Here is a 12,500-nt window from a genome sequence, read left to right on the forward strand (position 1 = left end):
CAATATTAATGGGCACCATAAACTGGTAAGATAGCAAATTGTAACTCATGGAGGTATTGATGGTTACAGTCGTATGATTGTCTACTTGGTGCTTCGTCTAACTGTAGTAGTCTGACATTGTAGACGTTGAATTTCGAGTTCTGTATTACCGTTAGCGACTAGCGAAATAAAGGAGCTACTTCTACCTGTTTCCGTCCTGGTATACTACATTGGCGACGAGGAATATGGATCTGACATTTTCCCGCGCAGGTGATCGGTAAGGATAGCATGGTGTCTACGATGTTCGCTATTGGCTGGATCGAGGAGTTTGACGAGTCCAAAGAAGACATCGAAGTGTACCTCCAGCGCTTAGAGCATTGGATGGCAGCAAATAGAATCACGGCGCCACCGGCAGACCAAGCGGAAGCCATCGAATCGCGCGTAAGTGTGATACTGACAGTCATAGGCGCCAGCATGTATGGGGTACTGAGGAATCTCCTAACACCAGCCGCACCCAATACCAAGACGTACACAGAACTGGTGCAGACGCTGAAGGCCCATTTCAAACCACAGTCACTGGTGATAGCTGAGCGTTTCCGATGCTATCGCCGGGATCAGCAAACAGGAGAGACCATCGCGGCTTACGTCATGGCGTTGAAACACCAAGCGAGAAGATGCAAGTTCGGAGCGTTTTTAGAAGAATCGCTACGTGACAGGTTAGTTTGTGGTCTGCGAAGTAACACAATACAAAAGAAATTGTTGACTGAGAAAGATTTGACGTTCAAGAGAGCTTGTGACTTAGCTCAAGCTATGGAGCTAGCCGCAAGGGACACCGCTGAGTTGGCTATTCATGCCCAACCTAGAGAGTCAACCGTCCACCTTGTGTCCACAGCGACAAAGAAAGAGTTCAGGAAACCAACAATGGATAAGGGAGAACAGTGTTATCGTTGTGGTGGTAAACATGATGCGCAGAAATGCTGGCACAACAAGAGTAAATGCCACCGCTGCACTAAAGGTGGGCCACCTCAAACACATGTGCAAGAGCAAGAACAAGACACAGTTGGAGACCAAGTTGGTAGATTGTAATGAAAGAGAAGAGGACCAAGACACAGCAGAAGATACCGACGAATTTGGAATGTATTACATTCAGAAAGCCCAGGACATTGGTGAAATCCACACCATAAACTGGTGCACACCCAAGTACGTGGTGGAAGTGGTTGTCGGGAAAGACCCCATTCAAATGGAGTTAGACACAGGAGCTGTAGTGTCTGTAGCATCTGAACAACAGTACAATTGCCATCAACGACAGTACTCCTTGGAAAAGACAAATTTGAAACTGAGAGACTACCATGGAAGGCCACTAGAGATAAAAGGAGTAACTCGGGTACCAGTGCAATATCAAAGACAGAAACGAAAGCTACCCCTGGTGATTGTTGCTGGAAATCGGCCAGCACTGTTGGGCAGAAATTGGCTGGAAGTCGTACTTATTAACTGGCCTAGGATATGCAACGTTGACATAAAAGGTCAAGCGCGGACCAAAGACATAGAGGTGGAGGAGATCATTGAGCGACACCAGGCAGAGTTCAAAGATGGATACAGCGTCATTAAGGATTTCAAGGCAACAATACATTTAAAGCAAGGAGCCAAGCCAGTATTTCGGAAAAACAGAGCATCACCCTATGCTATGAGGGAAGCTATTGCAACGGAATTAGACCGCCTGGAGAAGAACAAAATCGTCAGTAAGGTGGACCATTCGGAATGGGTAACCCCAACAGTGAACATACCGAAGAATGACAAGACGGTAAGAATCTGTGGTGATTACAAGGTCACACTCAACCAACTGATAGACATGGATCGCTACCCTCTTCCCACAGCAGAGGATATATTTGCGACATTAGCTGGAGATAAGCAGTGCACCACACTAGACCTTTCGTATGCGTACACAGTTGGAGGTGGAAGACACCTCAAAAGAATACCTCACTCTAAACACACATAAGGGACTCTACAGACTCAACCGCCTTAGCTACGGTGTGAGTTCGGCTCCCGCGATTTTCCAGAGAACAATAGACAAGATTCTGTCTGGCCTCGACGAAGTAGCCTGCTATTTAGACGACGGTATTTTGACGGCACCAAGCAAGAGAGAGCATCTGACGTTGCTGGACAACGTCCTAGCGAGGCTAGAGCGGCATGGAGTCCGACTAAAACAATCCAAGTGCGCTTTTCTACATGAGATAGAGTATTTAGGCCGTGTGGTAGAATCCAGAGGTATAAGTCCAACACAGGAAAAGACACGGTCACTCTTGGAGGCGCCCAGACCGGGAGTTGTGACCGAACTGGCGAGCTATCTAGGCCTGCTTAGGTACTATTCACGTTTCTTACCAGACATTTCAACAATCCTCCAGCCATTGGACGAACTGAGACACAAGAAGGGCATGTGGTTATGAAACGATAAATGTGAGAAAGCGTTCCAGGAAAGCAAACAGATGATCTTAGGGGCATGGGTGTTATGCCACTACGATGCAAAGAAGCCTCTCAAGCTTGCGTGCTACGCCTCGGCGTATGGTTTAGGCGCAGTACTATCACACCAGGACGGGCAGGAAGAACGTCCAATAGCCTTTGTCTCCAAGAGAATGACAACCACGGATAGGAATTATTCACAAGTCGAGCGCGAAGCACTGGCCATAATATTCGGAATAGAGAAGCTTTATCAATATATTTGGGGTCGGAGATTTACCTTAGAGACACATCACAAACCGCTCACGGCTATCGTCGGACTCAAACGAGGAGTACCGGCTATGGCAGCGGCACGGCTGCAGAGGTGGGCAATGATACTGTCCGGATACTCATACGAGATAGTTTACCGAAAGGAGACAGACTTACGACATACGGACGCATTCTCGAGACTACCCACGCCGCAAGAAATGGGAGCTGAAACTTCTAGCAAGGACGAAGGAATTTTCCACTTTTCGCTGGTAGACGAATGGCCTGTCACGAGCAAGGAGATTCGATCGGCCACTAGGAAAGACCCAGTTTTGACGACAGTGTACGACATGACAATGACCGGGATGGCCAGATCATGTAACAGATGAGCGACTTAAACCTTACTGGACAAGGCGTCACGAACTGTCCACAGAACAGGGCTGCGTCTTATGGGGAACGCGTGTAGTAATCCCGTCCATACTTCGGAAGAAGCTGATAGACGAAATTCCTGGAGGTCACATGGGGATTTCAAGGATGAAAAGTGTCGCCAGAACTTTCTGTTGGTTGCAAGGTCTGGACAGGGAGATTGAGACTCGAGGAAAGGCGTGCGCAGTGTGCCAAGCAGCACGTAGTGCCGCACCCGTGACACCAATTCAGCCGTGGACATGGCCAGAGAGACCGTGAAAAAGAGTTCACTTCGATTACGCACAGAGGGATCAAACTCACTTTCTAGTGTTAGTGGATAGTCACTCAAAGTGGGTGAAAGTATTTGGAACGACCAGTACTACCGCACAAAAGACAGGAGAAATTTTGAGAAGGCTGTTTGCGGCGTATGGGCTACCGGAAGAACTGGTTAGTGACAATGGCCCACAGTTTACGTCCACAGATTTCGAGTCTTTCTGCACGTTCAATGGCATCAACCATACCCTCGTCCCACCATATCATCCGGAGAGTAACGGGGCAGCGGAACGAACGGTAGGTATTCTGAAGCAGACACTCCTGCGAGACATATTGGACCGGAAAAGTGGAGGACAGTCAATCTCGTTACAGCACCGTGTGTCTAACTTCCTCATCAGGTATCGTAGCACGGCTCACCGGATAACGGGCAGGACACCCGCTGAACTGTTCCTAGGACGACCGATTCGCACCCGTTTCAGTCTACTCAAGCCCAGTCTTCAAGACACAGTGGAAAGCAAACAAGCTGATCAGAAGCGGCATCACGACACCCGGGGTACCAAAGAACGCATGTTCCAGGAATGGGAGAATGTGGCTATAAGGAACCGAAGAAGCGGTCGGGAGAAATGGAAAGCGGGAGTGGTAGTGGAAGTAAAAGGACCACGGACATACGTAGTCAAGGAGCAGGGATCAGATCGTCGCATACATGTTCACGCCGACGACATTGTGTCCTCACAAGTACGACAGGAGGCGACTGCACACCAAACCCCTGAATTTGTGGATATCTGTACGGAACCAGCGGCACCGTCGGAAGAGGGAAGGAAAACACTACCGCCAGCCGCAGATGCACTTTTAGACTCGGAGGTACCGGTGATGACCAACACAGACCCTGGGGCAACAGGAAATACCGCACTATCGGATAATCACAATCAAGGAGCTGAACGGCGTTATCCAGTACGTACCCGGAAACCTGTGGTTCGCCTCGATCTGTAGTAGAAGGGACAACATCGATACATAGGAATAAAACATAGTTTGAGGGGGAGTAAGGCAGTAGATTAGATATCTTAACTGCGCATGCGTGGATGTAGTAGTCTGACATTGTACACGTTGACTTTCTAGTTCTGTATTACCGTTAGCGGCTAGCGGAATAAAGGAGCTACTTCTACCTGTTTCCGTCCTGGTATACTACACCCTGTACTTTCCTGTGATGTGGTAATGATATCTGACCCAGTTTTGATAACTGTTTTGAGGAGGGACTGCACGGTTACAAGTACAACATTGATCTGTATCTTTGTCTTTGTTTTCGGTTTATGTCTTGCAGAGGATTTGATAGTATGATCTTTTAAACGTATCTATTGTCCCAGTTACAGGTATTAATTTAAAATGAAGAAAATTGATCAGGGTTGAGATCGTAGCATGGTCTACCACATCGGGATAAATCTTCTATAATAAGAAACTGGGAGCTTAATGTGACAATCTTTGCATTTTGATGGTTTTGCTGTTTATTGGAGATTAGGGTATTTGTTGGTTTGGGGTTTCTCTTGATGTTACTTCTTCTAGCTATAGCGCCGCCTTCACTTGTCTCTCAGAGAAGTCTGGGCCTCCATAAACCCCGGTGGTTTTGTGTGATCATCACATCTCATGGGTCCTTGAATCTTGTTGGTCAGTTTTTCGAAATCAACATAAAACGTAGGAAGAAAGCGGGCCAATTGAATTCTGGAAAGTGGGTTTATCTCATTTGGGCATTTCTGTTCTATTTCTGTTCAACCTGGATCACAACAATAGGGTTTGTAGGCCTCATCGATGTCTTCTCAACGGTAACCATGGCCGCATCGCTGGTAGAAATATTTACATCCCTCACACTTAGTCTGGTTGTAAAGAAATCGGTTGAATTTTTATTCCAAATGTAGTTTGTATTGTTCACCTTTGATTATGAGTATATAGATTGACCTTAGGAATGTCATTAAATTGATCGCTGAAATTTTTAACAACAGGACCTTGTTAGATCCAAAGACGTTCAATGCATGCTTGTTCTGCATGTTTCTCCTCACGATTCAGGTGTGGCATAGGAGTGGGTGTGTTGAATCCATCAAAGATGAGACCGTCCTCAGTTGGATATTTATCGTCAGCGGGCGTCCCTGGTTGCTGGAAACAAAGTCTTTCATAGTGACCAAAGTAGACCTGCATCATCCTTGATTCCGACACTAATAAGAATCCTCTTGACTTGGAATATATTGGAAAGTGGAATGTAGGACTTAATTCCCACGGAGAAGTTGATATTTATTAATAGCTAATTGAATGTATTCAAATGTTCCACCATCCAACCAGATCCCTTGGGTGAAACGTTCTATCTGCACTATAATGGTGGGAAACACCTCTCTCAGAATACTATCGATATCGTGCTCTGAAGAATTTCAAACGTTCTACTTTCAAAGGAGCGGTTGATATACACTTTATCATCAGTTTGGTATCTGTAGAATGTGATTTATTTGAAATTAAGGTGACAATTATACCTTGGAATTGATGGAATTTTTGAAGAGTGATGCTTAAACTGAATCCTGTGGATGATATTGGTAGATATCCATCTGCCGTGCATCCAACTCTAGATTTTCATCTAACATTCGAAGTCGAAAGCCAGGCGGTGCCACACATTCAATTGTCGTTGGCAAACCAACGAGTGTCAGCTGTGCTTCTGAGATGATGGTGGCTGCAGCTGGTAAACTAAGTTGACCCTCAAGGGTTCTGAGTGCACCGAGATACTCAGGGTACAGTTTAGTATTGAAACCCCTTGACAGTGATTGAGCAAGTCACTTAAACACTTCCATCCTTCTACATATTGTAAAATGTATTTCGCAAATAGGGCACACAATTCTAGATCTCTCACCAAGGACAGAATGCCGCATGTATACTATGGAATGCATTTCCCTAATAGGATGCAATTAGTGTAGGATGCACACTGGCGTGCTTGGTATATTCTATAAATGTCTTTTCAATAGGACGACAATAGTAAGTTTTATGGAAGTCTTTTCTCTAATTGAGCGCACTTAGCCTAGGACGTCGACAACCAATCCACTAATACTAATGCACTTACTAATTCTAATGCACTGACTAATTCTAATGCTCTCACTAATTCTTGCACTTACCCCATGTATAGTAAGCACGTTCTAATGCATTTTTCGTGACCCCAAAAGTGGGAGGAAAAAGTGCATTAGAACCGCTATTCCAGATACTATACTGATGTTCTTCACCGTCTTCAACCATTATACGGGACAGTCATTACGGGCAGCAGGTCACATACATGTTGTGAAGGCATTCACAGTATGCCGCTTTCCTTCGATGTCAATGGAAATAAGGTACCGAAACGGAACGAACTGCTCTCCGTCACAGATTGCATTGCAGCATGCAACAAACACTCTGATCAGTCTGATGTTACTTGCTACATTATATATATGCAGAAGGCTGTTCTTTTGAGAAGTAACTAGATGTGACTATGTGAAGTGAATAGTGAGCTTCGAAACTATAGTCTCTAATACGTAGATGCTGATTAGTAAAAGTACTAAGATTCACGAATATGGCGATGAAGTCTTTACACATCTATTACAAACATCAGTGTCAGCTATGTTAATTAAAAACCATGTGTAACATAACAAAACAGCGACAACTGACAAGCCCAAATTGCAACGTGCAGACACAATGAGTGACTATGCCAGCAAATTACATTTCAGATTGTAAACAATATATCGCCGAACGCTCAGCTGAATAGCTCTATATTCATGCAGTCTTTACTCTTCGTTCTAGTACTATTAGTACTATCTGCTATCAGTTATTAGTATCCACTGATAGTTCGAGTTTTGTAAAGAAACGCTTTAAAATCAAAGAGATTATCTTTCAAGTCATTACCTGTAGGAGCTCGATAGAATTTTCCACGTCCTTTCTTTGCCATTTGTTGCAATTTCTGTTCAGCTTGACCGTTGTTACGCCCAAAAAGGCACGTGCTAAATGTAGCGTTGTATTGTTCGACTATCTGTTTAGCCGCAATGTCTGTACCTTTTTCAGACGTCTCGCCATCGCTCAGGAAAAAGATTGCTGGTTCATAATAAGTATCACCTCGTGTCATTGAACTTTGCTGATGAGATCTTAGGATCGACTCTACTTCATTAATAGCAGGAATATACCGTGTTCCGGTTCCAACTGCAATCCACTCAGTAGTAGTCAGCTTTTTGATAGCAGTTTCTAAGTCCGCGCTGTTTATGGTAACTTCTGCAGAGTTTGAGAAAATTATGACTGAAGCTATACAAGTGTTTGATGATTGTTTCAGTTGTTTCAGAAATTCTATTGCAGCGTCTTTTACCATATCCAAACGACGACGTTTCGCGAGCTGTGCATGTTCCTGCGCAGATTTTTGCATTGACCTTGAACAATCTGTTACTACAATTACGTGCTTGTAGTGACGACAATCAAACTGATGCCCATCAATGACATGGGCGGACGCATCGGCATCTTCAATAAAGTCGTGGTGCCAAAGCTTTCCTTGACAAAAGCTTTCACTGTTTGTTTGCATTTCGCTTTCTTCTTTTGACGAGCAGTACCTTGGGCACATACTAAAAATTTCTTGCTGCTGTTCGTCTTTGCAGGGATCTTCAAATTTAGAAAAATCTTTCCAAAAGGTTCTATGAAGCACTTGATCTAGACGCTGACCGCCTGCGTCCACAGTGTGATGACCAGTGCAGATGTTCTTATCTGATTTGCATGGAACAAGATGGAGATGGCCTCTTCCTAGTCGAAGGCAGACGTTTCCACACCATTCTCCCTCACTGGATGCTTCAGTATAACCTAATGAGTTTTCAATAGTTAACTTCTTGGCTGTTTGGTGTGCGTCGGTATTGCAAAGACCTTCGTGGTCTTTGAATTCAGTGATGTGTTGTAGCTTATCTTTGCCGGGAACTAATCTTTTGTTGCAAAATGCATCACAACAGGGACAGCGGTTGTTGCAAAAGTGAATCTGACCGCAATAATGGGGACCTTCGTGCAATATTTCAGTACTGTTAACGGATACAACACAAGGATTCGCGGACACGTCATTGCGACCTGGACAGCGACCACCTTGCACGTTGCAAGACTTATTGCAGTCGTGGTCTTGCTTATCGCATAGATGACTGTCACGGTTATTTAGATCATGTAAATGATCTTCATTTGCACAGCGACGCGAACATCCAGCATATCTGCACTTTTGAGAGCATTGCCGTTCACCACAGAAATGTAAGTCGCCGTTTTGCATGAGCTGGTGTTCGAATTCTCTGTCGCACTGCTTGTTGCATCCAACTTTTTCAGCTGAACAAAACTCTGTGCATTTGTGATTATACCCTGAGCTACAGAGATGCAATTCTTCTGGATGGTTTTCGAGTTTGTATGAGCAATCTCCTAAGCAACCTCGTGCCATAAGCTTCGTGCACTTTTCTGGACATGGATGCTCTGTCTTGAAGCAACGATGCTGGTCATCGTGCCTTGCTCCAAGTCGACACCGACTCTCTAATGACTTCCTTTTGCTTTGCAGGCCAAACGCTACTACACAAAGTAAACAGTCTTCTCTACATCGATGATCGCCTTCAAGACAGTCACAGGCTTTTCCTGTAGCACTAGCAGCACATTCAATTGCAAGTTTTAGGCAGGTTCTTTGACATCTTTCGCACTCGTTTTCACGTTGGGAGCACAATTGAGAACACAATTTCCATTGGTTTCGAAGACGGTCAAATATCTCAACGCCGCAGCACTCTTTGAATTCATTCAGCGACGAAGTTACAACTTCGGAGTTTAAACACTCACTTTGGGGCAGATTCTTTTCAATCCATTTCATTACACTGTCTATACGCTTTTCTAGGATTTCACTTATGTAGGTTTCCAGTTTTTCTTTCCAAAGTAATTCTGATTCAGTGTCACGATTCTTTTTTTTCTTGAATGCTGCAATTAAAGGAACTAGTAGCTGATGTGTAACCACAACAGTTTTTTGTCCTTCAATAACTTCACACAAGCAAATTGTAGACTCTTGTGGTCTCTCGTGTTTTTCAGATATTTCTCCACTCCCCTCAAGCTGACACTCCATAAAGACTTCTGCTGAACTACAAGCTTCTGACAAACCGTTTGAGATTTCTTCAACTGTAACTGCTAGTTTTTGCCTGATAGTAGCTTTCATTTCATCCAGAATCTGCTCGAGTCCCGTTATTGGTGAGTCAGCAAAAATATGCCTTCCTGTATGGCAGAAACCGACATGTTTCTTAAAATAAATTTCATTAGTTGCGGTTTCTTGAATCTGCAATTTTTTTGAACAAATTTCATCGCAGCCACAAGGACATTTCTGGTTGCAGTAGTGAACAAGTCCGCAGTAATGTGATTCATCGTGAAATTGCTGTTTAGATGGAATGCGTACAGCGCATGGCGCATTACCTGTCCCATCTTTTAGACAACGTCCTTCTTTCACAGAGCAAGACTGACCAATACAAACATGTTCTTCGCCACAGAAATGAGGTGACTTGGGCGCTTTAACAAAGTGCAAATGGTCCTCCACGCATGGACGACCACAGCCTCTTACATAGCAAGGCTCAGTGCACTTTAGTTTAGCACATCTGTGTAAAGTGTCCCTCAAAGTGCCATCGTGCTCAAACTCGAGATCACAGTCGTCACTGCAAGCAGAGCATTCATGTGTACATTTGTGATTGGTACCAGCGCCACAAAGATGTCGATCGTGCTTAGTTTCAAAAGAAATGTTGCATTTTTTCATGCAGTTTCTTGCTTGCAATTGTGAGCATTTTTCTTTACATTCGTGGCTACGTTGGTTACATCTGTGTGGCACACCAATATCGTGCTCGGCTCCGAGGTGGCAAAGTTTAGGATTAGACTTACCAGCAGAAGATTTAAGACAGGCTTCACATTTTTCTGTGCAGCTATGATCTTTCTCTAAGCAGTTGCAATCCTGGCAATTCTTCAATCGCTCATTGCAACAAATGCTTTTCAGAAGCAAGCATTCTCGTTGACATTGCTTCGAATTTCCCGTCTTTTGCTGGCAAACATTTCTACAAAGCGTCCATTGATTGATTAAAGCAGGGAAGTACTGCGTTCTACATATTCCAATAAGATCATCTAACATCAATAGAAGCTGGCTGCTGAGACGCTCTCTAACAGGAAAATTGATTTCAATCCAAGATGTTACTCTAGCAATCCTTCGAGTAATAACAGAATAGAGAAAGTCTTGACATTTGTCTATCCACAGATTGTCGTTTCCTTTTCTACTTGTGGAAAAACTTGTTCTGTACTGCCTTATTAAAAACTTAGCTGTGGACGACGACACTGCCAATATGTACCTTCCGGGTTTTTCCTGCGACCAGTCACAAAGCTTTAATCCGGCGTCGCGCAATCCGTGAAACTGATAATCTGTATCACCCACGGTGTTTGTAGGTTCTTCAAAACTGTGTAGGTGCTCTGTCACAACATTGTTTCTTATTGTCATTGCTCCTATTTGAACAGCTTTGCTAAGGTTCTGCCTCAAGTTTTTGATTGTTTCTTGAAACTGTTCTTTCGTACGATTGGAGAAGCTGTGCGCACTAGTGGTGCAAGCTCCTTTGTGATCACGAAACACGCGTTGACCTGTCGATTCGTTTTGTTTGAATTCTAACTCTATAATGCAATATTCCAAGCATCCACATGGACACTGTTCATCACAGATGTGATTTGTTTCGCAATAGTGAGGTCCGACGTGCTCTAATTTTCTTCCTTCTATTAGCAAAGAGCATGGATTCTTTTCAAAGCATTTTTTGTCCTTGCAGCGGCCACCGTGTACTGAGCACAAAGATCCAACGCAGGGATGCCTTACTTTTCTACACAAGTGTGCAACATAGCCAAGGCCATGGTAGTGGTTGCTGTCCTGGCAAATCAAATTGCATCCCTCCAAGCGACATTTTAATAAGCAGCCTTTTTTGCCGCAGTCGTGTGCTTTATCACTATCAGTAACAGCGTGTTCCAAATCAAGACTACAAGGCGAACTACAATCTGGAGCAGAGCACTCTTCAATACACTTGTGTTGAGCATTGCACTCGTGAACAGAGTGAATGTCAACAATGCTGTATTGACAGTATCTATTACAGCCATAAGATATATCTCGTTTGCGACATGGTTGACTACATAAGTGCTTTAGTTTTTTACAGTTGTGATGGCCTTTATGTTTGGCTCCAATTCCACAAGGATTGGGGTTTTGCGAATCGCATTCTCTTCCGCGTAGACAGTAAACGCATTTCTCGTCGCACACGTGATTCTTCTCTAGGCAGTGGCAGCGGTCACAACCCTTAGTATCACATTGACATGTAACTACAAGTCTGATACACAACCGCAAACAATGAGTATCTAGAACTTTTCTCTGGCTGCAAACGGATTTGCAAATTTTCCAAATAGTTCGGAGAGGCTCAAAGTAGCGTGAATAGCATAACTCCAAATATTGTTGCTTTCGCCGCTTTAGTTCCTTGCCAGCAGGAAGGTTTAAATTAATCCACTTCGTAATTCTTTTAATTCGTCTATCAATCAATGCCAAGTAGAATGCTTGCAGATTAAGTACCCAATTGTTGTCGTCCCTGTCTCGCTTGGGTTTTTTCTTACGATATGCTTTCAACAAAGTTTGTTGTTGCTGCTCATTTACCGACAAAATCTTTCGGCTAGCCTCGGTCGATTCCTGATCAGTTTTCCAAATGCACAAATGTAGTCCTGCGTCTCTAAGACCCAAATGTTGTGAATCTATCCAGTCTTCAATAACAGCACAGTTTCCTTCGTAGGAGGTAAGGTGTTCAATTACATTACCATCATTCGCAAGTTCTAGGGCTCCAAATGCAACTGCATTTTCCATGTGTCGATCAAGGCGCTCTTCTAGAACAGTGTATGATGTGTCATCGGCGTTTACAACACCTCTCAAATGTAAATTGGCAAGAACAGATTTCATGGTAATCACCATTTCGCTATGAGGAATAGAAATAGGTAAATTGTTATCAATTTCTTCCTTCACTGCCTGTAAACCTCTACAAAAGTACTTATTAGTCAATGGTCGCTGACAAATAACAACACAGTCATGAAACAGTCCTTTTCTTAGTTTGCCAGAGTCGCCAACTATT

At 43.9% G+C, this 12,500-nt stretch overlaps 1 protein-coding gene across 1 annotated transcript in view; it reads right to left on the reverse strand.

The window, feature by feature from the left end:
• Positions 1-6,934: 6,934 nt before the first annotated feature.
• LOC134194733 (uncharacterized) overlaps positions 6,935-12,500 on the reverse strand; it is an 8,304-nt gene continuing 2,738 nt past the window's right edge. Inside the window, exon 2 of the mRNA XM_062663684.1 lies at positions 6,935-12,500. This exon is cut by the window's right edge and continues 2,539 nt beyond it. Within this exon, the coding sequence (XP_062519668.1) occupies positions 7,181-12,500 (5,320 nt within the window). The 3' untranslated portion in view covers positions 6,935-7,180.

Source organism: Corticium candelabrum, chromosome 19 (assembly GCF_963422355.1).
Source record: "Corticium candelabrum chromosome 19, ooCorCand1.1, whole genome shotgun sequence".
Classification (NCBI taxonomy): Eukaryota; Metazoa; Porifera; class Homoscleromorpha; order Homosclerophorida; family Plakinidae; genus Corticium; species Corticium candelabrum.